This window comes from Acinonyx jubatus, chromosome A2 (genome assembly GCF_027475565.1).
Source record: "Acinonyx jubatus isolate Ajub_Pintada_27869175 chromosome A2, VMU_Ajub_asm_v1.0, whole genome shotgun sequence".
Taxonomy (NCBI): Eukaryota; Metazoa; Chordata; class Mammalia; order Carnivora; family Felidae; genus Acinonyx; species Acinonyx jubatus.
The window spans coordinates 77183172-77210885 of NC_069383.1; the positions used below are offsets into that span (position 1 = coordinate 77183172).

The 27714-nt window shown below is 40.9% G+C and overlaps 1 protein-coding gene across 2 annotated transcripts in view; it reads right to left on the bottom strand.

The window, feature by feature from the left end:
* Positions 1–27714, bottom strand: part of GRM3 (glutamate metabotropic receptor 3) — a 219156-nt gene continuing 191442 nt past the window's right edge. The window contains exons 3-5 of one of the 2 annotated variants that reach the window (XM_027071786.2): positions 24753–25819; positions 14125–14299; positions 1–703 (exon numbers count right to left, since the gene is read on the bottom strand). In XM_027071786.2, coding sequence (XP_026927587.1) covers positions 630–703; positions 14125–14299; positions 24753–25819 — 1316 coding nt within the window. In that variant the 3' untranslated portion in view covers positions 1–629. The remainder of the gene's footprint in view (positions 704–14124; positions 14300–24752; positions 25820–27714) is intronic. The other variant, XM_027071784.2, reaches the window with a different exon arrangement.

Genomic DNA, 27714 nt, shown 5'->3' on the forward strand with positions numbered 1-27714 from the left:
ACCAGGGTGACAGCTTGTGTTCAAAGTGTATGTAGATGGAAAGAGAAGCACACTTAGTCAAGTATTTCCAACATTAAAAGCAGAGATAATCTGAAGTCAATATATTCAGATTACTTGGAGCGATTAAAAAAGAATAAGCCGTTATCCACCATGCTGGAAAAACCTTGAAGGTTTTATTCTCAATATTTTTACATTAATACAGATGCTTTTTATTTTGTGCTGAGAAAAACAATCTGTTACACATAATGTAACTTTAATATACAACATAGAAACTCATCCTAAATTAGTTACAACAAGGACCTACAAAAAACTTCATAGGAAAAAAAGTTACCTAATATTGCCACCATATTTTTTAGACTGACCCTGTCAGACCCTGTCACCAATGCTCAGCTCTGTAAACAATGGTTATTTCCACATTTGGGGGAATCGTTAATAATAGGGGCACTAAAATCAGCCTAAAAAGTTCTAGCACATCACTATATACTGTACAGTCCTCAAAAATAATTTATTGTACTGTTTCTAAAAAAAAGGTACTAGGGTTCTTTTGCTCTGTTTCCATATTCTGGAGCTGCACGTGAGCACTTGTGTCTAACAGTCTAAAAACACGAAAACTGAACTGCAATTCACAATCACAGAGATGAGGTGGTGGCGTCGAGAACTTCCCGCCCATTGCACACCGTGGGGACGTACGTGCTTGCAGAGGCTGGAAAACAAAACAGGTCAGAAAATGCAGTGTCAGTCAAGCGAGCCATGTAGGTAATGGAATGGATGATCTCAGACACCAGTTAAAATTAAGTTCAAAACCCATTTTAATTTGGCTTTGGACAAAGCTAAGCGACTTAATGCTGTGGTAGTCCCACGTTCTAACTAGGTTCTGCTCAAAATGAGTTTGTATCCTGGCACATTCTTCCGCTAATGACCTACCTCTTGGAGAGAGAGTTGATAAGCACCATCATTGTTGAAAGGAGTCTCTTGTGGATTTAAAATGAGCTTTGGTAAGCTATAAACTGGTTAAAATTCAATGTGCAAAATTCAAAGCTCACTGCCATTTGTTAAATTCATTACGGTTTTTAGTACCTTCGTTACTTTTGTTCTCTCTGGGCAGGGGTGACTCACACGTAGTCTCACGAGTGACCTGTGAGCTCGACTGCCGTAGTGAGTGGTTTGATGCGCTTTCATTGTTCACGTAGAGAAACTCTGCGGAAACACTCTAGCAAGGGCTGGGGTGCTAAGAACTCAGATTCTTAACAATTCTCAGAAAGGAAGACATTTCAAAGGGATGATGCTCTTGTCAATGACATTAACGACAATAGTGTCAGGGTGTGAGCACAATATGAGTACGCATATTCATTCTTTTGACGGCATTTAGTTTTCCTAGGTACACTTCATATCTCTTGTCGCTTAGAAGGTTTTGTTTTTATGAGAAATCTAGATACAGCTTTGTCTTTTTACCAAATGAGGACAAAAAAGCAAGGAGCCCCATTCTCCACAGGATGTGCAACTATGTAGCCGAGAGAATCTTTAGAGCTGTTTATGTGACATCCCTTAGCCTGTCCATGATGCTATGCTTTGACCAGAATGAACTGATCCTCTTGGCTACCTGACCATAGCTCAGGTCAAACCAACTGGTCAGCTGGCCTCTTCTTTAAATGCATACCTCTTGGTTAATAATCATATGAGCTAATTCCCTGCTAAAGTGTTCATGCTTGACAGTGGAAATATTCTTGCCCCCTAAAAGGGCATTTTTTTTTTCCATAGGATTTTTTTAAACACAAAGGAGAAACTAATTATGAAATTTGAGATTATGTGCTCAATCACCATGTTTAGGGCACTGAAGTCTTTCCAGCAGCCTCACAACTAGGGAAACTTGAACTTCTCAATTTTGCACTGATTACTTGGCTAGGTATGTGAGAAAAGCCATAAGGACCAGTCTGTGTGACTGTCAGGTTATAGCAGAGTCCGTGACAGGCTAACTCTTGGACATATTTTTCCCTTTATCATTTTTAGGATCGGCTTCAATTTTCTTTACAATATGATCCCACTGAAAGGTATAACTTTGGGAGAAAACATGGCATAATTGACATTTCCTGAAACTTCCACAATGAAGACATTTTAACACAGTGCATGCCAAATAAACACTGGATGGAAAGTGATAGTGATAATCTCAAATGTGAGGGTTTTACTTCATTCCTTGTAAAGTTTCTTCATACTTTATCTAACCCTAGCTTCATCAAAGCTAGGTAAGGCAAGAGAAAGAACAAGGTGAGGTGCAGTTCAATCACAGTTCACTGGAAACCTAGCAGACATTCTGTGCTCTTTCTGCAGTCTCTCTCTTTCCATATATCAAGTTGACATCCCCATGTGGATGTTTAATAGACATCTCAGAACCAACCAGCCACAGTGTAACTCTTGATTCCCTAACCTGTCCCCATTTAGTCTTCCTTCCTTCAGTGAATGGTCTCACCATCCAGTCAGCGACCCAAACCAGAAGTCTAACGTTTCTGCTTCCTTCCTTCTTTGTCCCACCTCCCATGTCAACTCGATCATCCTGCCGAATCAACTCAATCTTCCCCGTCTGCCTACTCATCTCTGCATCCACCACTTTGGGCCAAGGCGCCATTATCTGGCTTTTGGCTACTCCAACAGTGGGGCCGCTGGTATCTCTGTTTCCCCTCTTGCTCCCCTGCCACACATTCTCTGTACAGCAGTGAGAGTATTTTTAAATGTTAGTCACCTCCCTCTACTCCTCCAGTGGCTTCCTTCTGTGCTTTCCTTGCTCTGGTGTGTATGTCCCAGGGTGATTCAGACCATGCCTATCTTTCTGCATTCATCTCATTCCATGGTTTTGTCCCCATTTTTCGCTTGTTGTCCTCAAACACGCACATCACGGCAACGTCAGGCCATTGCCATAGCTGCTGCCTCTGCCAGGAATGTTCTTCCCTCTCTTCATCACATGTCTTGCTTCTTTTTATCGTTTATATCTGAAATATCACTTCCTGTAAAAGGATGTCATCAGGCCACGTAATTCAAATAGCCAACCAGTTATTCTCTGTCACATCACCTAATTTTAAAACCAATATTTTTCTTGCCTTTTTTTTGTTTGTTTGTTACATCTTATGTCTTATAATAATCTTGACCAGGAAGTATCCAGGGGCTCTGTCTTTTTCATTATTTTATCCCAGTTGTTGGTCATGGAATACACCCTCTTAGAACCTCTATAAACATTTTCTGAATGGCTATATAAATTTGTTGCATTTCAAAGAACAGGGGAACCAATGGAAGTTTCAAGAAGGATATAATCTTTTCACCTGAAGAAATGACCAGCAAATAGGAGGCATATGGGTAGCCCTGTCTGGGGTCAGGTAGGCCTTTTTTCTTCTCAAGCCACATGGTGACAATGACCATCAACCACCCCTGCGAAGAGAAGGAGCTCAGGCTGTGAACACCCCAGGGCCAGCCTGGTGCCTTTGACATTTTCACTAATCTCTTTATCTTTTCCAGGCTCAGGTTTTATTATTTCTGTGCAGATTTTTCATTTCCAGAGCTTGAAGAGGAATGATATGTCATAGGGGTAAGTCTAGGAGAACCAGAGGCTGGTATGTTCATGCTCTGTGTCTATCTTGGATCACTCTGATACCCTTTCTGCCTGCACTTTTAAAGATCGTATCAGAAACCTCCGGTTATACTCCCCATACTTTTGGAGTTTGCCGTAATGCTGTTCTCAAGTGTGATCTTCAGATTTTCTTGCTCAATGCATCCTAACTTCTAAAAAAATTGAGTGTATCTTGACTAGGTAGGTAATAAGTACAGGGGCTACAAAGGTAACTGCATGGAAAATCCTAAGTTATAGCTTCAAATGATGTTCCCCTACCCACCCCACCCCCACCCCGCCTGGAGATAATCATTATGAAAATTTGCAGAATAACTTTGATTCATCTACCCGCTTCACAGGGACATTGAAGGGAACACCCTATGTTAGAACTCATCTAAACTCTTTGAAAGGAAGCTAATACAAATTCAGGGTTTTCTTACCAGGAATCACAACAGCAAAGACTCCCCAAGACTCTTTCTGCAGTTATTTTGTCCCTAACCGCTTTCAAGTGGATTAAAGGGAACTGTAACTTGTGTTTTTCTGCATCTCCTTTACTGTTCCATCTGTAGCTTTTGCCTGTGCATTTTATTTTATTATGTAAAAAATATTCTCATTTTTGTACGTGCTGCTGAATATAGTAGAGGAAATTACTGTTTTATGAGTTTACTCTCTCAATTACTTTGCCTGTCATAAATATTTTACATATGCCTCCCGTCTTAGCCCATCTGTTATTCCCCAAGGTAGTAAACTCTGTGCCAGAGCAAAGTACTGTCATTTTCATGTGTGTGTTTGTGATGAGCTCTTGCTATTACTCTAATGAAATTCTCCTGAGGGTTTTAATGGTGTAAGTTTAGCCCATTTTCTTAAGTGCAGCTAAGCAGAGTCCTGTAATCAGACTTTCCTTCAGAAATAAGAGGCATGCAGGCTTATTTCTGGCTTTCCTGGGAGCTAGTTACCCCAGGCTAAGGTGGTGCTACTCAACTCGAACAGTGAACACAGTGGAAAAGAACCTGGTACGTTCCACCATTGATCACCAAAGGGCCATTCACACCCATCAAAAGGCATATTTTACTTCACAAACTCCGTGAGGCATCGGAAATCAATGCAGCCAAGTGGCAGCTTTGTCTTGCACTGTGAAATCCATTTCTCTTCCACCAGTAATGCACAGGCTGGCTGGGCTTTGGAAAAAATGACCCCGTTTTTTTCAGGTACCTGGGCCCTCAATCAATGCTAAACATATTTCTTTAATAGATTTGTATGGATGCCAAGTCTGTTAGTCAATTTAGTGGTTGAGACTTGGTTCCTGAGAATCAGTGTGTTACTCTGTGTAATAGATCAGATGTGGGGAAAAAAGTAAAACAAACATTTAAACAGAACAGACATTCCACTTTGTTTCCATCTGTTCCATTTCCTTGCTCCTGGTAACCCCCCAAAATGTTTTCCAGCATGTCTGCTTGTTTAGATATTTTAATGCTATGGTCATTGAATTCAGTTTCTACCAGCTGTTGGTTGCTTTTTCCTCCTACTTTGTTATTGAGCCTGTTTTCTTACTCATCACCTTAATTTTACTTGTGCTAGGGCCCTTAGGTCCCTTTCCAGATGTTCTTCTGCTGATTCATACAAGTTGTCTGGGAAGATGATGACACTACAAGCCGCTGCTTCGGTAGCCTTGCTTTGTCAGAGTTCACGGTGGAAGGCACAGAATCAGTTATTAAGAAACGAGGCTAGATTCTCGGGATAAAGGTCTTAAATCATTAACAGTAGATTTAAGAGGAAATCACATTCATTATGATGCGGGATGAAAATCTACAGACCCAAGATGTAATTTCCAAATGTGGAGTTAGAACTTAAGAATGCAAAGCCTTCTTCATTCAGTGATTTATTTCTTGCGAGACAATATTCATGGAAAAATAAAATATGGCACGTACTATTTTATTACCCAGAATACAACTCAATTAACTTATTGATAGAAATTCCACTTGGTCTTCAACTCAACACCCCAGTCCATTATTGCCACGATATGCTGCCATTCTTTCTTCCCAATCGTGTTCTGTTATTCTCTCCTCCATTCCTCAAGATGTATGAAAGTGGATGTACGATAAAATAATTCGAAAATGGAAGGACTTAATTTGTGTGTTTTTCTATTTTGCATTCCTTTTGTCTCCTCTTAGTTTCCCAACATCTCTAGTTTTTCCTCTTTCTTATCCAAATGTGTTTTCAGGCGAGGATCAGAAACTCATTCACCCTGAGGCTCAAACAACTAAGAAAAGCTATATGTGCTTCTGTGTCTAGGGATCAAAGTCAGGCCACAAGTGTTAAACTCTAATAAAATAATGTCAGGCATTAGTCCTCCTCTCTAGTGCAGCTCATCTTGTCAGCTTCACCTTCAAATTATATACAACATCTGAACACTTGATTGCTTTCCATCACTACCACCCTGATTTTAAACCACCAACATCTGGACTATGCAGGAGCTTCTGGAATTATGTCTCTGCCTCCTCCCTCTCTTATATTCTGCCCACACAGCCAAGATGATGAAAATGATGCTTTTAAAGTTACGTCACTCCACACCCTTTGAGTGTTTTTCCCAGTTCTTTACAGTAAAAAAGTAAAAGTCCTTACAGTGATTTCCAAGGTCCTACATGACCTGCCCCTCTCTGTATTCATCTTCTCTTACTGTCATCCTTAGTCACCTCCCTGATATTCTTCCAGCTGTGGACTTTTGTATTTGCTCTTCCCTTTTCTTGGAATGTCTTTTCCCCAGATACAGACAACGTTCCCTATTTTCCTTTCCTTCATGTTTCTGGTCAAATGGTACCTTAGCACAGAGGCTTTCTTTGGCCACTGAATAAAAAATAGTAACCTTCTGCTCCCACTTTGCCTTATTTGTCTGTGCCCAACATTACTTTCTTCACATCACTTATCAACTTCTGATATATTATATATTACTGGTTTTTCTGTTTCGTTCATTACCCCATCCCCTTTGCCTAGAGCTGAGCCTGAGCCCAAAAGTTTCTTGAATGACTGAGTAAATTATCCATCAAATTGATTACAGTTACTTACTAAGGGTTCTCTCTCCCAAAGTGTCTGAAATTTCCTCTAGGTAAGATAGATATTTAAAAAAAATATTTCCACATAAGTAGGCATTTTCCTGCTATATGGACACAGATATCTCCATATATGAATGTTCTACAGAGACTTTTACTTAAAATGAAAAGGAACTTGAAGGAGAAATAGTATAGAATAAATTGATGTTAGACTCATTGCTTGCTTTAAGGAATTGTTCATCTAAAGTCAAAGTATGGGCAGTATTTGATTATAAACATATTTCCTTTTTTAGTTAACTTACCTACATAGTTAGGAGCATTGTACTGTGTTCCTAGAGGCACTGATAATTTTGGGGTTACATGGAAATGCATATTGCTATTGGTATCTCTCATACAGTACTGAACTCTCTGGTTTAGGGACTCTTTGAGATACTGAGTTTACCTTGTTTTCAATTGTACAGGACAGAAGGGAACTATACAGTGTAATTTAATTCAAGAAAGTGATGCTTCTGCTTAAACAACTATTTAAATGAGAGAAATGTGATCTGTGACATAAACATTTAGCCAGCCACCGTTAAACAGTATTGTTTTGTCTTCACTAAAGCTCTTTTTCTGGGAAGCTTTGTGGGTAGCCCCTTCGGAATACCATACCTTCTCTGTGTGCAGCCAGGGTGTGGGGGTCGCCGGGGTCTCAAAGGGACACGTTTTATGCCGTTGAACTCCCTGGGTGGGCTTTTGAGAGGAACATAAGTTTGCACCCATTGCTGGTAGAACAAGATGCTGTCATGTGTGGCACTGAAGGCTTCTAATTTAAAAAAGAAATCACTGAACTTGAAGATGCTAAGATTCTTGCTATCAGAATAATCTCTGAGATGCATTTTGTAACCGAGCTGAGGCAGAAAATCCAGAGACGCCACAAAAGCCACTTAGCCACTTTCGAGAGTTTTATCTGTGGCTCCACTTACCAAATTCCTGAAAGTGTCTCACAGGGAGGCCCCGGCTTTCTTCTCTAGGAACTGTGGTTATTAGAATAAATGATCCTCATCATCCCTTCTATCTCAAGTTCCTTCAGCCACTGTTTAAAGAAGGCATGCTATGTTTGCTTGGGGAAAACCTAGTGAAATGTTAGAGGTAAAGAGCAAATGATTTAAGGGTTATAGAATGGCAGTCGTGAGACAAACTGGAAACGTGTGGAAAGGGGAAGGGGGAGAAGCATCAGTTTCCTACTCCATGTAGGGTTACCCCTGAGAGCTAGGGCCTCTTTCTTTTCCCACCCTCCAGGAGAAAGGCGTGAAAGAGAATGGAATGCGGATCTCAGGCATCCTGTGACTTTCCTCTCCCACCGGAAAACGGATCGACATCTGTCTGATATGTTTGCACTAGGTATATTGTGCCTGGAAGCAGATGGCTTAGCTTGCTGAATACTCTAGGCTCCTCCAGTATTGGCCAGTCAGGATTTATGTTTATAATATCCTTCCAAGAAGACCATCAATTCAGTGTGTGTTGTCTTATAAGTTGCTAATTTGCCTGGCCGGTCTAGTACCTAGTGTCGTCGTGGGACTCCCTCAACTGTAAAGTGCAGGCATATTGTGCTGATTTTCTGGACTTGAACGGTTGAGAAGAAACTTGGGCATTATGTGCCCTTTTTTATTTTTTCTTTTATAAAGTCACATTCAGACTTGAGCCATGGCTTGCCCCCTCTTAACTTGGTAATCTTCAAAGGCTTGGCCCCTGTTAAGTGCAAAGTCTGGTCTTCATGTGCTGGCTTTCTGTTGCTGTAGCCCTCTGGAAAATTATACTGTGACTCTGAAAGACTGTGCACTTGATCTTTTTATACTACTTCTTATAATGTGAAAATGCTTTGTAATAAAGAATAGTTCTATTAATGAAGCAGTTCACACTTGAGCACCTAGACAAGGGACTTTGTGAATAAGGTTTTGGCAGAAGAAATCAATCTCCATATGCCTGTGGCTCCTCTGGGACCCACATCTGAGCATCATTAGTTAGCAGAAGCCTCTTGACTGTTCTTAATGATAATGGCATACATACATCTGAATGATCACCATGAGCAAGAGAAACACATATCCCCATAGGACCAAGTCTGGATACATAATAGCTCCGAAGACTGTTGGGCACACTCCATTTCTCACCTCCCTCTCCCCACTCTGTGCTGATACAAGCTCAAGTTAGTGTCGGCAACATTCTGACCTGCATGGGTCCCCTGGGGATTTATGCTGCTTAACCTCATGTGTACATCCAGCTTGTGTCCTTCAAAATTCTGCAGCTCTACTTCCACTTGCAGCATAGTTCTTGATTGCCTGTCTTCAGGAACCAGCTCTGGGAAGCCCTTTTGCTTCTAAAGCTGAACAAAATAGAGAACGGTCTCTTCTCTTCCTTCTCACCCAAATACAAAGAGTGTGGGCTTACGTGTGTGGGTGTAGGAGCAGCAGCACAAGTATGAGTTTAGGATTTTAGGGTGGCTGAGTTAACCACTATTGGAAGGAGTATTCCCAGTTTCAGTAAATGTCTTCTAGGGGGACAGGTACTTCCGTGCCAGAAATGCCTTCTCTGGAGGGTTCCAGAGAGAGAGCTGAGGAAATAGTAGCTGCCTGGGAATGTGGCTGTTGGCATCATGAGGCAAAGGATGGGAGCTCAGAACACCTCTCCCTCTCTGAATCCAGTGCCAGCTTCCCCGGTGAGGGTCATCTCAGAGACGCTCCTTGCTCTGCACTGACACTGGTAGGTGAAGCACACAGCGTGGTGGAGTCCAAGGTTCTCAAAATGTTTTCCTTGGACCACTTTGATTGAACCAGCTGGAGTATCTGTTACGAACCAGGTTTCTTTCGACCGGATCATATGGCCCAGAATATCTATGGGTGGGGCCTGGGAACTTCATTTCAATGAGGTTTTTTTTGTTGTTGGGTTTTTTTTGTTTGTTCGGTTTTTGGGGGTTTTTTTGGTACACAAATATTGGGAGCCATTGGTCTCTGGGTGTACTGAATGGAGAAAAGTTAATGTTTCCTTTATTGATATTTTTTTAACTGTTTATTTTTGAGAGACAGAAAGAGAAACAGAGGGCAAGCAGGGGAGGGGCAGAAAGAGAGGGACACACCAAATCTGAAGCAGCCTTCAAACTCTGAGCTGTCAGCACAGACCCCAACACAGGGCTCGAACTCATGAACAGAGAGATCATGACCTGAGCTGAAGTCGGACACTTAACCGACTGAGCCACCCAGGTGCCCCTAATGTTTCTTTTATTTTTATTATTTTGACTCCCACTGTGTATAGTTAATCAGTTACAACTAAAATTGTCCCCTTTAAACCTAGCAGTATGTAAACGTTTCACAAATGGTGAGTTTTCCAAATTGTCCCTAACCATGTTTTTTCCTCTGTGCTTGCTTCTAAGTTTGGTCATGCCTTTATGTCTTTTTGCAGCACTGCTCAGCTTTTAACATCCAGTACTGTTACTTGTTCTGCTATCAGCCACCTTAGCTGCCATCAGGTAGGTCACCCAGGCTCCTAAATGATGTGATATTTCTGCCACTCTTGCCTGAGAATTAACTGGGAATTAATTTGGCCGCACCTTCCAGTCTGGGGAACTTCTTGGCACTGCTCGGGATTACCTGTGTCAAGTCTGTGATCCTTAATGAAACTGCAGTACTGGCTTAAGGATTTGGAGAATGTAGCCCAAGGAAAATGGCCACAAACTATTTCATAGGTGGGGTGTGTGTCCCTTCCTTGAATCTGGACAGGCTTTGTCCTCCTCTCTAGGATTCCACGTGGAAAGGCATTCTGCCAAGTTGCCAAGCTGGAGAGTGAAGCTACCATGGGCTTCCAGATCAGGTCAGTCTCAGCTGAAACCCCAGAAGGACCCAGTCCAGGCCTCATAGAGCAGATGAACTGCTCGGCCAAGCCCTGCCTGGATTCCTAACCCACAAAATCATGAGAGATATAAAAGGGTTATTTTTTTTTTTAATTTTTGATTTTTATTTTTTTATTTATTTTTTATAGGGGGTTATTGTTTTGAAGCCACAAAATTTTGTGGAAGCTTGTTAGGCGGGAATAGATAATTAGATGTGTGTGGGTGTTGCGGTGAGTAACCCTGTTGGTATATTAACTTATTCTTAACATGGGGTTGTTGTTTTTATACCTGGAAAGAGTAAATTAGAAAACCAGTGGCAATACTGGTAACAATAACTCAATATGGTAAAATGCCTATATAATACTCACCAGAACATAAATTATGTAGCAACTAAGTAAAACATATGCTTTACCTAATGAACTCAGAACAATTTGAGGATTTTTCTTGAGTTATAAAACAGTGTACTTCCCAATATTTAGGAAGGAAATGGATATAAACTGAGCTGAATATATAATGGAGGAAACAGGCATGAAGAAATTAAACCAGTTGCTTACATGTTCACCAGAGTGTGGGTTAGCAACGTGTTCATGCATAAACTAGATCCCATAGACCAGTGTCTTTCAAACTTCTTTGATTGCAATTCACATTAAAAAACTCCTACTTGGACCTTGTAGACGTGTAACCACTGGAGCAAACTCCATGAAATACTACTTACCCTTATCACATATAATGTACTCTAATACATTTTATTCTATTTTCTTCGAAAACTGCTGGCAAAACATACTACATAAATTTCAGGACCCATTACTAGGTTACACACTACAATATGGACAACAGTGGTCTAGATGCCGAGCTTCATGAGACTAGGGGTTCTTTTTCTCCCCTGTGTACCTCGGTGCTTAGAAATTTCTGTTGTATAGAAGATACTTAAGCATTTAATGAATGAATGAATTACATGACTCTAGTTCCAATTTATGAAAATGGGTAGGATATTAATCACGAATCAGGAAACCCAAAGTCAATTTTTGAATCACCGTGTATCTTTGAGAAGTACCTTTCATATTTTCTCACCTGTGAAATGGAACTTGTAGTATCTACTACTCACGGGATAAAAGGAGCCCACAAATAAAACTATTTTGAATAAAATATAAAGAATTACAAATAACAGATTAATGTACTTGTTACTTCTGCAATTTGATATGCCTAGAGTTATCACATGAATACTTCTTCACCTTATCATTTTAATACCACTTCGTTAACATGGATTAGAGAAAAACTACTAAAAAAATGAGGTCCTTTTTAAAGAAAAAAATTTTTACTTAAAATTTCACTGAGTAACAAAATAGTTCTAAAACATTGGGCTGGGTAGGTGCTTACTTCGAAGTATCTAATTGGGCGACTTGCAGATTAGCATTCTGCGTGAAAGCTTAAAATACATTGTTTTTGTGTAAGTGGATATTTCTGAAATTCTGAAGAGAGACTTGGTTGGGTAAAGTGCCCTTGGTATTCCTTCAGGAATTTATTAATTCCAAGTATGTATATTAGAAAATGCTGCCATTTTGAAATTACTGAGGTTTATATGTATAAATGTCTGTGGAAGGGGCTTTGTTAAATTGTTTGAATAACAGCTGGGAAATCTGAGCTCTGAGAGCAGGATGACTTTTGCTCAGAAGTCAGTCTTGCTGTACAGCCTTGGGTAACTTTCCTATTGTTATCCCTGTAAAGCCTACCACGTACCTAACTTCCTGGGAACTTTCCCGGCTTGCACCCTGACTGAAGTGGCAGGATACAGTTGTTGGATACACTGCCTTTGAAATCAGAGAAACCGACTCTAAATTCTGGTTCTGCCATTTTCAACATGTGGGACCCTGCGTAGATTTCTTGATGTCAGGGAATTGCGTGCATTAAATAAGATACAGCACATGTGCACACGTGTATGACATTTTTAGCACGATGCCCAGCAGATAGAAAAGAATCAGTGATAGTTCCATTGGCTGTTCTTATCATTGTTGTTTTTATTTGCTATTGCCAGTTCTTTCTTGTCTGGTCTAGCTAGCCGCTACAGTTGGGCTCTAGAAAAAAGATGTGCCTGCTCAAGAAATAAGCAGGTTTCTCTGGGGTCCAAGGAAAATGATCACAAGTCTTACCATGCGCTGGCACTCAACCATCGTGACACCTAGAAATTGAGCTGAAAAGACAAGAAGATCCCTGTCTCCACCGAGGAGTGGCATATCCAGTGCATCCGTGAACGTGTGCTATCAGCCGGCAGCCTTTCCTTTGTTTGCTGGGGGAAGGGCAGCCCTGTTAAATTTTATACTTTGCTGCAGAAACTGGGGCACTAATGTGATTGCTCACTCTGTGATGCTGAGCTATTTTGAAGCATCCTTTCTGATCGACTCGAGGCAAAATGGTGAGGCAGTCATTTGTCTCTGTCACTCCAGTCTTCCTTCCCTCTCTTGTGGCTTCCTTCCTCCGCCCCCCTCATCCTTCTGTCAGTGAATTTCTCCTGCTTCAAACCACAGATAAGCTGAAAATGGCTTAAAAGGTTGTCCCCTTTAGGTACACTGTGCCTGAGAATTTAATGAGAGGCTCTCTAAGGATAGTGTTTCAGATGTTCGCAGGCCAGTCAGAGATGCAGTGGAGGCCTGGGCTGTTCCTCCGCTACCCTTCAGCTGGTTTGCAGCTGAAAAGCCCTGTGTCATTGAAGTACGAGGAAGATACATTCCGGCGTTTTTCAAGGTGTGTTCCATGGAATATTAGCTGGTTTAACTGTGCTTGAATACGTTTAAGGAACTGTAAATAACCAAGTTAAACAGATTGCCTTGCTCTCAGGATTCTTAAAACTAACATGCTCATGGTAAAGGTGGTGCTTCAAACTTCTAAGGGGGTATTTAGGATAAACCATTTCCTGTCTTTTTTTTTGTTATCTTCCTTTAATTTTTCATGAAGCACCTTTATCATCTGTGTGACACAGGACATACTTTGCAGAGCACCAATCTAGTCCGACCCTCTGGGCCAGTGAGTAAAGCCACAAATAATAAAGTGATGTGCTCAGCGTTTCCTATTGAATTGATTGCAGAGTCAGGACTAAGAAGTAGGTGCCCTGACTCCACAACACGGTCAAAAATTCTAAGTGCGGGGGCGCCTGGGTGGCTCAGTCAGTTAAGCGTCCGACTTCGGCTCAGGTCATGATCCCACAGTTTGTGAGTTCGAGCCCCACGTCGGGCTCTGTGCTGGCAGCTCAGAGCCTGGAGCCTGCTTCGGATTCTGTGTCTCCCTCTCTCTCTGCCCCTCCCCTGCTCATGCTCTCTCTCTCTCAAAAATAAATAAACATTTAAAAAATCCCAAGTGCAGTTATGGATTTAATGTCTGTGTTCCCTGCTAGACTGTATGTACCATCAAAACAGGAGCCTTGACTTTCACTCACCTCTGTATCCCTAGCACCTAGCATACAGTACCTGACACACAGTGGTTGAACCAGCACTTATTAAATTGAATTGAGATTGTTCATGGGGGATGGACATGGGTTGTCCTTGCCTATTCCTGTTCATTGCTTCCCCTCTGAGCCTCCTCTCTGCTATAGTGCTATTCATGGAAGGGTCACTGCCAAGTTCTATACTTACACTGAGAATATGTGGTCCCCGTTCCGCTGACACTGAACCTGTTGAGGTGCAGTCTGTGTGTGACCACATTCTTCTGGGGTTGGAACAGGATGATGTGCACCTTGGGTGCAAACAAACAGCCCAGGACCACGAAGCCACTCAGGCTAACAGAGATGCACATGGTTGTTGTCTGCACCTACAAGAAAAGGTTGCCTAGTTAAATGTCTGGCTGTAAATGCAACCATGTCACCTACTAAAAAGAACACTGAGAAAAGACCAAACCAAGAAACCCAAATCATCCACAGTTCTGTTGTTAGTATAACCAAACCAGTAGAATGATGAAATGAGATCTTTTGAACTTGAGATGTTCATGGAAACATTGCTTAAGATCTGTTAGCAAACACATTTGTGCTAGGTGTTCCTGAATACTTGCCAGGATTTTACATGGATTTTCTTGTTTTGTTTCTTTTCTTCTTTATATTTGTATAAAGACATTTCTGCAGAACCACCTAAGTCAGAATCTTAAATAGTAAAATATCAACATTCCCTGATGAAGTGACCAGATTGCTGATGGTTTCAGTCATTCAATTAGCTTGTTTAAGGTTCACTGTACCATGAACAAATCTGAGGGGCCATTTACATTTCCCCATCTTTTTTTTCTTTTTTGCTGGGAATTCTGCCCATCAGCTATTGGTTACCCCACTCAAAATTGTGAGACACTGTCAACTGTCTTATGGGCTACCTGTAAGTTATTTCATTGGCAACCCTCTGGAATCTTGATACACGAGGTACTCACTGTTCAATCATTTTGTTCTCTAGGCTTCCGTACGTCTGTTCTTGGCAGAGAACTTGCACCTGCTTCCTCTTTGCCTCCCGTGAAAGTACCCCTCAGAACTAGGTTTTATCGTGCCTTGTTTTCATTCTTTTGCTTTCCCTCTTCATCTCTGCTGATCTCGTCATCTGTCCTAACTTCAGCTCCTACAGATTTTCTAGAAAATCCTAAATTAGCTTCTACATATTTTATTGCTTTCAGTACTAAAAAATGGAGATTAATTATTTCTCCTATCAGTCTCACTCAGAGTAGCTATGGTAAATCCTAGGGTAATTTTAGATTTCTTTGTCCTTTTGCTCCAGGCAATGTTATTACCAGATAGCATAATCTCTCATGCCCTCAAGTGTTTGACCTTCTCTAATCAGAGAAAGTGCAAGACTGAACAATTAACTGGAAAAGCCGCATAACTCTAGAAGGCTGCGTTCTGGTTTGACTAGACAAAATTCAGGTTACCCCTGTAGCATTATTCTTCAGATTCTGAGTTTACTTTGTATGCCAAAAGGACAATCTACCCTATTTTAAAGCTCCTGTCCCTTTTAACTGCTCCAGTGCCCTCCACTTGACCCCACACTGCAGGCTCCTTTCCCTTTTGCCAACTTCTCAGAAAAGAGTCCACTCACTAATTTTGCAATGTAAAAGCCTTGATAAACCATCACTGTGTTATTTATAGCGGGTCCAATTTCTGGCGTAATTTTTTTTTTGTATTGATGTGTACTATCAGAACTGAACTCTTCCTTTAGAACTATCCTCTTCCATCTTCACTTTTGACTGGGGAGCCAATATGAGAGGTGCCAGATACTAGAGTGAGGGGAGGACAAGTTCAAATATATCATCTTTCAAGGAAACCTTTTCTAATAATATTCTATAACGCTGAAGCTTCTCACACACTTTAAGCCGTTACAAGGGGGAGGAGAGGCTTTTATGAGGAGGATATCTTGAAAAAAGGCTGTGCTGTGAGTTGTAGACCCTTCCTCCCTGAAGGAAGATTGTGCTTTTCTCCTCACTTAAGACCTGGAGAGGAGTGCTTCAATGTGGCTATTCACAGAATGTTTGAGGCTTTTCTGCAGGAGGAAGATGTCCTGGCTTGAAGCCTGATTCCTGTCCTGGAAGTCTAGGAGGTGAGAAAAGGTTTATTACTTTCATGGCAGAGCACAGACACTTGCTACCGTATTGAGACAGCCCTTTACTGTAAGAATTTATCAAAGCAAAGGATGTGTGAGTGCCGTGCATGGACTGGATGTCCCACACTATAAAGACCATCATGGGTAGTCTTGTGCTCCTTTGGAGCAGCTTGAGTCCTTCCTAGAAAGAGGCTGGTGGCTGGGTGTAGTTGGGTGCCCTGGGACTGAGCACGGGGCCACAAGGGACAGGTCAGAATAGGACTTGCCAGCCAACTCACTCAAGAACCTGCAGGAGAAAAAAACCAGCCAGATATTTCTGAACATTGCATGAAAACATGCTTTAATCATCTTCCAGGTATCCCAAGGATGTGTCTTTAACAAACACGCAGAGATCATAAAACTATCCATTTACGTAAGAACTGTCCTGCTTCTTCCTTATTACTCTCTGACCAGGGCCAGTGGTGAGATGGGGAGTGTGAATAAGAAGAACGGAAAAGCCAAGCACTGCAGGCTCTCTGCCCCAGGCAGGCCAGACTTCGGGAGAACATGAGATGTAATGTTAAGTCAAGGTATGGTTTTGATAATTATACAGGACTAGGCACTTTGATTTCCTAATAGAGACTACTTTCTGTTGTAGACGATTGTAGGACCATGTGTTACCTAAGAGCACACACATTTATGGGCCAACCAAACTCATGAGCGTTTTCATTCATTGCTCTATCCCCAGCACCAGAACGGAGCCTCATATGATGAACGCTCAGTATTTGAATGTGTTCACTGGGATTTCCATGCAGGGGTGGGCGATTATTACTCTCACTAATTACTAAAGGGGCAATGGGTGCCAGAACTAAAGATGCATTTTGGTCATAGTTTATGTAGCATATTATTTAATATATTTGTTTTGATTGGAAACCTTTTAGATTTTTATAAAGCCGAAGTACTGGCCTCATAAATTCAATTGTTCAGTTCCTTTAAGAAGTCATGCTACTTACTAATGGGCACCTGGGTGGCTCAGTCGGTTAAGCATCCAACTGCGACTCAGGTCATGATCTCACGATTTGTGAGTTTGAGCCCTGCCATCAGGTTCTGTGCTGACTGACAGCTCAGAGCCTGGAGCCTGCTTCAGATTCTCTGTCTCCCTCTCTCTCTGCCCCTCCCCTGCTCATTTCCTCTCTCTCTCAAAAATAAATAAACATTAAAAAAATGTAAGAAGTCACAGTACTAAAAGTCTGTATTTACCTATAATTCTTTGTTCTGCCTTTTTGTACCCTATTAGTCCATGCTGCTCTGCTTTCAGCTTCCTCAAACTTCCAGCAACATTGGACATGCTTCCTTCGTTTTAGCTTCCTGACATCCTTCCCTCACTGACAGTTCCTTGTCTTAGTTTTGTTTTTGCTGTTGGCTTTTTTGCTTCTACCTGAATTTTAAGTGCTGGAGTGTCTCAGACCTCAGTTTGGTTTCTCTTCACTTCATCTCATTGGGTTCCATGGCTTAAGTACCGCCTATGTTGATGTTGCTCAAGTATTTATTACTAGTTCCAGCCTATCTTATGGGCTTCCAGACATATATTCAACTGCTGTCTTGGCATACTGTACTGGATATGTCATAGGCATATCAGGATTAATATGTAAAACTTGATGCCCTCCCCCAGGTACTTGAGTACGTGACATAAAATCCCACCCAGCTGTGCAAGCCACAAAAAAGAGAGTCATCCTTGATTTTTGCCTTTTCTCTTACACCCACACATCCAGTCCAATAGCAACTTCTGTTCGTTCTTTTGGAATATAATTTTCTATGGTCTCTTCTAGCATGTCTTTCAAGCACAGGCACTGACTGCCTCTGTTCTGGACTTTCTTTCCACGGTAAAGAGGTTCTGGACCTTCTTTGTATGGCAAAGAGACTTAGAAGATGGAGATAGTGCCTACTTTTGGAGCAAAGAGCCAGAATATCATCCATTACAAAAGGTTCAGGTTCCGTAAGCTCACATTGCCTCCCCCGTAACGCTGCCACTGACCGTGCTGTGGTGACACGGGCCACTTTGCCTAGCCCATGGGAAGTGGAGTTCAGGGAACCAGAGCCAATGCTGACCCTCTCTGGCTACCACTACTGCTTTGGGTCATAAAGTTTTTTGATCAACATCAACAAAACTCTGGCAAGCTAATATGTTACCTTATAAGTAGAGTCAAATCTGAGATGCTACAATCTTTGATAGTTTTGGCAACAGGATCGCAATGGTTTTCTCACAGAGGAAGTGTGAGGGCTTTGTGGGCTGAATAACAAAATGTGAGAGAAGTCCATGGGAATCAGTAGAAAGCATGCTGACCAAATTCTATGGCCAACCGGGCAATAAACAGTGCTCCACCTTATTCCCTAGTAATGAACGATGGGGATTTGGGGTGGGGGTTAGAGGCTGAGTAACTGGAAGTAGGTTCAGATAGAGCTGCTGGACCAGTGCCGTAGTTGTTGCTAACTCCTCTAGGGAGTGGGGTGGATTTCCTGTCTAATGTGGTTCAAGTCCTGGGTGGACAGAAACTTCAACTCGTTTTCACATAAAAGTTGCAGAGACACGCACGCATATTGAACACAAAAGGAGGGACCTTCAGAGAAGGCAGACATCAGGTGAATCACCTGCACTGTGGCTGATTCTCCCAGGAGATGAGGGGGCAGGGTGCATAAATGCTTGCCACAGAATAACGGCACAGTGGGGCCCTCTCAGGGCTCATTCCTTGCTGTAGTCTCTCATGAGAGACTTAGATCCATTCCAAGAGGACAGAGTTCCCTCAGTTTTTTTTTTTTTTTTGCAGCACAAGCTGGTGGCAAAAAAGGAGGTTTGGTTCTCTCTGCAGGATTTCCCTGAGACAGAAAAATGCTCTGGAAAACCATAGATGAGGCACTGACCAGTATTTGGACTCTCATTGACTTGGATTGGGTGTAAAATGCTGACAAAGGGGCTGTACTAAAGAATGAGAAACTGACACAAAGAAATCTAGATAAGTTCTTGCACTTGGCTATAGCACGGGAAAACTCCCCTAGCCATTACGTGAAAACCAGGCAAGACTCTAACAGATGTTATCATCACAAGAGAGCAAATGCCGTGGATTAAGATGGACTCCTTTAAAAACCAGTCACTGCTGTGTGTATCAAGGCTGGGTTAGCTAAACTGCACAAACCACGTGCCTCAGGCAGAAAGCTATCTGGCTCTGGCTTCCAGTCAAGGGCTCCCCGAAGTTGAAACGAAGTGACGGTAATGCTGATCTTGCCATCCACTTTAGGGTTTGGGGGCTCAGAAACATTGGACCTTTGTTAGATTGAGCTGAAAGTAGCTGCTTGCATGCTTAAAGCTTACTTTCTTCCTCCCTGCTGATTCCTCCCTTATTCTCCAACCCTGATTTTAGCTCCTTTAAAGAGAACAGTACTTATGATAGGACCAAAATCTCCCCATCCCCAAGGGTGGCTGAAGTCACACAGACACCAGACCCAGCATGCAGGGAAACTTGAGAGAGGAAAAAACTCAATTTTTTATGCTCTGTTGGTTATAGACAACCATCTCACCATCCTATCCAGACCTGCTAGGGGGACGGCAGGGCTTGGACTATGATGAGGCAAGGAAGGCACTTCTTGAGATGCAATTTTAAGGGAGCATCAAAAACTCAGTGATTAAGGCAAATCATATTTTATTGCAATATGTTTTGAAAATAATAATGAATGCTGAAAACCTATGATGAACACACTGTCAACATTTTAAGTAGGGATAGGATTGCTGACAGCGCTGTACCATGACATATTCAGTCTTAAGGCAAATACTGATCCAAAGACTGCTTATGCACGGGTCAGCTAGCCCACTTTGCATTGTCTAGTGAAAACTGGGCCTTCGGGCACCTACATAAATGCTGACACTCTGGCTACAGTGATGGCTGTACTAAAGTCCTTTGTATCCGAATCAGGAGTCTTGGGTCGTCTGCCAGCATCCCTGAACACGTGGCAGTTTAACTTGTTAGATGGCAAGATGGGTAAAAACCTTTGACAGTTCTCGAAGTTTCCATCTCCATTGCTAATATTCTACCATCTTACTGGAACATCTATGACAGCCACCTAACTGGCCTCCCCTCTTCTGCCTTTGTCTTTAAGTCAGTGTCTTCAGCAGCTTAATTTTCCCCACTACAATGTGAGATCATAAAATAGGAGATCATTAAATTCCTCCGCTTAAAATATTTCAATGGCTTCTTTTTCCACATAGACTGAAATCTAAAAGTTTGCTATGGCCTATAAAGTCCTACATGATCTAGCTTCCCTGCCCACCTTGCATATAAAATCTCTCTTCCATCTACTCATTAAACTATAGCTGTATATACCTTTCTTTTCTGAGACTTTGTTGTTTTTTTTTTTTTTTTTGGCCTAGGTGTGTTCATACTTGCTGTTTTTTTGACTAGCACATAAAATCCCCATGGCTAGCTCCTTCGCATCCTTTAGTGGAGTATTATGAAATAGACACCAGCAGGAGTGGCAGACAGTTTTGAAAGAATTTGAGATTTGATATTTTTTTAATCTTCAAAAGAGTCAACATGGGTAAATCAGAATTTCTTTGTAAATGTTAAAACCTTGTCAGAATTCTAGAGTGACCTCCAAAGTCTCTGCCTACAGTGGGTAAAGTGCTTCCTCTGCACCACGCCCCTTAAAATCCATTTTCTTGATACTCAGAGTACTGTCCTTTGCTTAGCAACATCTCTACTACCTGGGAGCTTGCCAGAAACCCAGAATCTTGGGCCCCTTCTTTTCTTACTGGGTCAGAATCTTTTATCTTAGCAAGGTGCCCAGATGAGCTGTATTCACACTAAAGTTCGAGAAGCACTGCATTGGCATCACCCCCTTGTCCTCCCATCACAGCACTTAAACCACAGCATGAGTTACCCTGTATTTTCATCCGTTCATTATTTACTCTCCATCTGTATCCTTCCCTCACTTGCACTAGACCGTAAGTTATAAAAGAGATGTGTCTGTGTTGACAGCTGTATCTCCAAGGTCCATAATAAGTGCTCAAATATTTTTGGAAGACATAAATGAACAAAACATTCAGGAATTACTATTAATTCCTTTATGGATAACTTTATATCCAAACATGACCTAATCTTTATTTATACCATGAAAGCTAAGATTGGCCCCCTGATGACTTTATGTTTGAGTCTTACACTATCTTGTGATACAGAAAGAGATGGCCTGGAAATTTATCAAAGATCCTTTGAATTTTTGGATTCTTACCCAAGTTCTTGCCTGCTAGGTCTTGGATGCTTGTAATAGCTTCAATTAGTTTTGCTTGTTCTATGCTCCACTCTTTCAAACCCATCCTCCATATTAAAAACAGAGAAGTCTGTAGTGTAATATGAAAGGCATTGATTTGCATCTGAAGAACTTGTCCTATTGTTTCTTAACTGTGTCACCTGGGAAGTCAATTATCCTCCAAGTTTGTTTACTCATCCTTCCAATGGATAATAACATTTGCCTTTCAGGGTGCTAATGAGGATAAGTGAACTCACGTATGCAAAACATCTAGAGTAAGTTTCAGAGTTGATCAATAAGCGTTAGTTCCTTTTTTTCCCTCTTATGTTTCATCATGTCACTTTTTGCCTGAGCAAACAACCAACCAAAAGGAAATAAAAATTTTAAAATCTCAATTCCTCAAAGCCCTTATTCATTATTTAAATGAATTATTTAAATTCATTACTTAAATGAATTCCTCTGCCTGTTAAAAGTTGACCACATGGCCAATTGCCATTAGTTTCTCTCTAGACCCCTCCCCCAAACCCATTTTCTACTTGAGTAAAACCAATATTACCTTTTTCTGCTTGATTCATTTCCTGTCTTGCCTCAAGAATATTCCCCACATGCCCTATATTCTCTAACCACTGTAACTGCAGTTTCCCACCAAGGTACAGTGTGAAATCACACCTCTTGAAATTCTTGGAAAGACCATTCTTACTGATCCAACTCTTCTTTCAAACCTATAGGCATTTAAGAGCTTGTACCACCAATTTAATTATAAACTATTCTGTATTGATTTTGAATTCTTTCATGCTTGTTGATTTTTTTTTCCCATCTGGGATATAAGCTTTTTGAAGACTAGAAAAGTGCTTTATTTATTTATAATTCACAAGAGGTGGCAAAGTACTGAGTCATAAACCTTGTTGACTGTTTGGTGGCCAAATTCCTACTAGCTGCCTGTAAATGGATGGGTACTTCTCTAATGCTGCTCATTCTATCTGAACCACCTGGTTTCCCTGTGGGAAATTTTACACCTCAGTCTTTTGGAATTCCTAAAACAACAGTCTCAAATTCATATGCTTACAGGGTCATGCATATGCACAAGTGAAGGGAGCCAAGTGGAAGCATTCAGGGATTGGTAGCTGTGTGCTCTGTCTAGAGGCATAAACACTAAGGTCCGGCTCAATGTTGCATGCGGGAATTTGGGTCCATGTGTTTTACTTTGTTAAGAGAAACCAAGAATCTGGATATTTCTGTAAACTTCCTCAATTTTCTAATTTTGACAAATATTTCAAAAAATTTCAAAAACAGTGAAGGCCACACTAAAGACATCTGTGAGACACTAAGAGCATATGATTGATTTAAGCAGTCGTTTTCAGTCTTGGCTGCAAATTAGTCACTTGGGGGACTTTGAAAAATCCAGATGTCCAGGCCACCCATGGCCCAGGCCAATTAAATCAGAATCCTTGTGGCTGTGCCCCATGTATCAATATGTTTTTTTCAAAGCTACCCAGTTGATTCAATGCACAGTCAAATTTGAAAACCAATGGGTTGGAGGCTCCATTCTACCTTTTCATTTCTTTTGTAAATTTTGCCTTGGTGTTATTTGTAAGGGGTATGTGAAGCCTCAGGTTTGGATGCCTTAATTAGCATGGACCTGAAAAAACACTCCACAACCTCTGCCCCATTTGCCTCATGCCATGTGGTGAAGCTTATGGTATCTTCAGTTAATTTCGCTTAGTCAATTGATCTCTACATACTGCTATCATGTTAAGGAAAGAAATCATTTCTTTTCTGTCTTTTAGAAATAAATGCTAACTCATTCAATAAAATTAAACTTTTATAATGCTATTTGTTTATTCTCTGTAGTATTTTCTGTTCTGTTATTAGCTTTTTTGAGAATGAATGGGTTCAGATCGTATACTCAGGGTAACATAATATTGTAACTGGTTCACAGTCCCAGTACCCTAAATCATGTCTGCTGAGGATGCTTCCTAAGAACTTAAAAAAAATGCATACAGATCTATAGAAGTGGATGTGCACATAAAGACAAAAGATAGAAGTGGCAGCATTAAAATACATTAACTATAGTTATCCATTTTAATCCCCTCACTAACGGTTCACATTCCCCCATGGCTCATATAATATGACCCTTGATTTTGCTGTTCAGTTCTGATAATTTCTCTACTGACACATTTTCAAAAAATTTTATAGGTAGGCTTAGAATGCCTGACCATTACACCAACATTGAATTTAAGTTCTTTATTTTCCTTGTTCTTCCTTTAGTCCATGGTTTCAGTCACATCGTTGTAAATCATTTAAAAGATGAGCTATGTTAAGCTTTGCTAGTCTCTTGATGCCACATTTTAAATAGCTGTGTCTTCTTTTTGAGCTGCAGTGTTCAAGAATTTTGGTAATATAGGAATTGCTGATAAATAGAAGATTTGGGGATTGTTACAGTCTACAGAAGCACTTTGTGAAATTATGGTGTAACAAGGAAATGCCCCTGGAAAACTTTAATCTATGTCAACTTAAGACATATGGAGAATAAAACCAATTGCCTCAAGTGAAAAAAAAATCTTATACTCCCTGGAAGATACTAAAATCAGAAATATAAATGCAAAAGTAACTGATTGATGGTTTCAATAATTTGAGAAATTATGGTAGAATGATGAACTCTGTCTTTCAGAAGAGATGGTAATTATATTGATGCCCAAAAATTTGAACTATGCATTGCTAAAGACTTTATGAATACTGACTTAATTAGGTTACTTGGATATATGCAGTAATATTTTTAACTAGTTCAAGGATTATATATATATATATATATATATATATATATATATATATACACAAAATCTCATATGTACAAGAACTAAAGTTGTAGAACATGTATAACAAATTTACGTTACATTTTAATCTGTTTTAGAGACATAATGATGCTTATCTGAAGCTTGAGTGAAAGTGTTTAGATCTGATAATGGCTTAATGGTGCAAGTCTATTTTAATTTACAGATTAGTCTGTGGTAGCCAGGTTCTCTTGTGTCTTATTTGAATTATTCTCACTAGGTTCTTAGTGGTTTAATTCTTGCCCTCTTGTGAATCACTTTCTAATCTTAAAAGTTTTAGAGGTGTGTGTGTGTGTGTGTGTGTGTGTGTTGCATCTTCCTCCTACTAGATTATAAATTGCTTGAATGACCACATCATTTACATTTATCTTCCTTTCTGTGCCTAGTACAATGCTTTGCACATAGTACTCACTAATTAAATGCTTTTAAAACAAATTGAATGAGTTTCCATATATAATATGGTGGTTTATCATGGCATTTACAATTACCTACCTAATTACTGAGATGAAATAAGTCTATTTTAAATCCTACATAACAAAATATTGGCAGGATAAAGGAACAATGAAAAGAAGAAACCATTCAAAGACTTACTCTGTAATCACTTGATGTCACATAAAATATAGGGAGGAAGGCAAGCCAGATGATGCACGTGGTATACATGGTAAAACCAATGAACTTGGCTTCGTTGAAATTTTCTGGGCACTTCCGAGTTTTGAAGGCATACACAGTGCATAAGATCACCAGGACCACATCGTAGGTGAGTGAGATCAACATGCTGGAATCTCTGACATTGCATTTTAAGATGACTGTCTCCCGCTTCTCTGGAAGGGTGTAGCGCCTGGTGCCCGGAGCTTCCAGGATCAGCCACACAGACACCACCACAATTTGCACCAGTATCAGACCCAGGCAGATGAAAACCTGAGAACTCGGGCTGATGAATTTTGGCCTCTGAGCTCCATTCTTTACCCCATCAAAGATGCGGGCGATGCAGTTTGTCTTGGTCAGCAGGGCTGAGTAACAGACAGCAAAGGAGGTCCCCAGCCCTAGTCGACGCAAAGCACAGATGACTGGTGATGGCTTGGCAATGAAGAAGAATGTCATGCAATATGACAGACCAACCCCAAACAACAAGATGTAGCAGAGCTCCCGGCCTGATGCTTTGACCAAAGGTGTGTTGTTGTGCTTGATGAAAACAGTCACAACTATGCATGTACACATAAAGCCCAGGCAGGCGATGGTCACTGGACCAATGGCCCAGGCGTCTTCCCACCTGATGTAGTCCTCGGGGAGATTAAAGCAGGCAGACAGGTCTGCAGTGGGCCACTGCCCGAGGCCACAGTCCATACAGGTAAACTCGTCAGCCAGGTATTCGTAGGGCTCACAGGGGATACAGATCCAGCAGCAGACATCCCCTGGTTGCATGTTCTTCATTTCATTGGGGGCACAGGGGTCACTGCACTGGGAAGTGGGGACCGAGTTCCGGGACCAGTGGATAGAGTCAACATCTAGTGATAAGGTTTCTGCCCAGTGACCAACCTTCAAGTAGGAATACTTGCCACCCACGTACTGGAAATTGAACACGTTGTATCGTCCCATTCCATCTCCGAAAGTGTCAAACTTGACAATGCTATCGGCACCTTTATTTGGGTTGAATGGAGCTGTGACATATAAAGTGAAAGAAAAAAAAGAACACCGTTGAGGCATCTCAGGTGTGATCAATTACTTCCTGTTACACACTTAGCAAAACTGAAATAACAGGGAATAGGGATTCCGAGGCTGAAATAACTTACTACCATTGAATTTACACATTAAAAGCTACTAGAGTACTCATACATTCATAAATTCACCCACTGAACATTTCTGCATACCTCCTGTGTGCCAAGTGCCAAGGATTAATCATGAGCGTAATACAGAGCCTGCTTTCAAAGGAGCTTATTATGTAACGGGAACTGGCAAACATGTAGTCATATTCTCTGTGCTGTGTAAATATTCATTTCTTCAAAGAGTTCACACTAGGAATTGGGCAAAGCTTTGTGTCTCATCCTTATTGCTTATTGATGGTGCATAGACCCCAAAATGTGAAATGTTTTCATGAAAATATAAAATTAATAGGAAGAATTTTTCTCCAAAAAGAAGATAAAGTTTTTCACCAGAAGTGTGTGGTTTGCTTCTTTTTTAAACCGCTGTTGTAAACTGAAGTGTAATTGACATGCAATGTTATATTAGTTTCAGGTAAACAATATAACGATTCGACAACCTGTACATTACTTAGCGCTCACTACGAGAAGTGTAGTCACCAGCTGTCATCATACAATGTTATTACAACATTATTGACTCTATTCCCTATGCTCTACCTTGTGTCTCCATGAATTATTCACTTTGTAACTGGAAGTTTGTACCTCTTAATCCCATTTTGTACCTTTAATCCTCATCCCTCACGCATCTCCCCTCTGCAACCACTGGTTCTCTGTATTTAAGAGTCTGGTTTTTCTTTGTTTGTTTGTTTTGTTTTTAAGATTCCACATACAAGTGAAATCATATGGTATTTGTATATCTCTCACTTATTTCACCTCACAGAATACCTTCACGGTCCATCCATGTTGTCACAAATGGCAAAATCTCATTTTGTAAATAGCTGAGTAATATTCCATTGAATATATATAAATGCCACATCTTCCTTATGCATTCATATATCAAGGGACACTTGGGTTGCTTCCGTATCTTGGCTACTGTAAATAATGCTGCAGTAAACATAGGGGTTCATATATCTTTTCGAATTAGTGTTTTTGTTTTTCTTTGGGCAAATGACCAAATAGTGGAATTACTAGATCATATGGTGTTTCTAGTTGTAATTTTTTGAGGAACCTCTATAATGTTTTCCATGGTGGCTGTGTACGGTATGCTTTAAAAAAGTTCATATGATTCAGAAGGAAAAAAAAATGGAAACCCACCCATAATCCTTTAACCCTAGTGTTTTCATGTTTTGAGGCATATTCATGCTATATATAGTATGCTTTCATTCATGTAAACATATGGCCTGGATGCCTTAAAGACACCAGCAGTATCCAGAAGCTAGGTGACAGTGCTTTCAAGTTTGTTCCAAACTGTACGGTGGTAGTAACCCTCGGCCAAATGACCTGCCCTCAAACCTCTTTCTTACAGCTTTCTGCGAGTATTCAAGAACAGCAGATCTCTAAGTATCTATGTTTCCTCTCTTCTGGCTACTTGTTCATCATGTTTCTCTTGCCAAGGTCTCCTGCCACTCTGATCGGCCATTTTTATGCCACCTGCTTTGGTCTCCTGCGTGCCTACTATTTCACACTGCCGCCCTTTATTTCATTGGATGTAGAAGAATATTGCTGATATCCACTGATGGACAAACTCCACTAGTTAGGATGGGCTTGTCTGTGTTGGTAAACAGACCCAAAATTGTTCAATGGCTCAAACACAATGGAAGTTTACTTCTCTCTCATGAGATCATCTAAGGTGTTGGTTGGTGGGTGTCTCTCCTCCACACGGTGAGTTGGAAACCCAGGTTAACTTGCACCTTGAG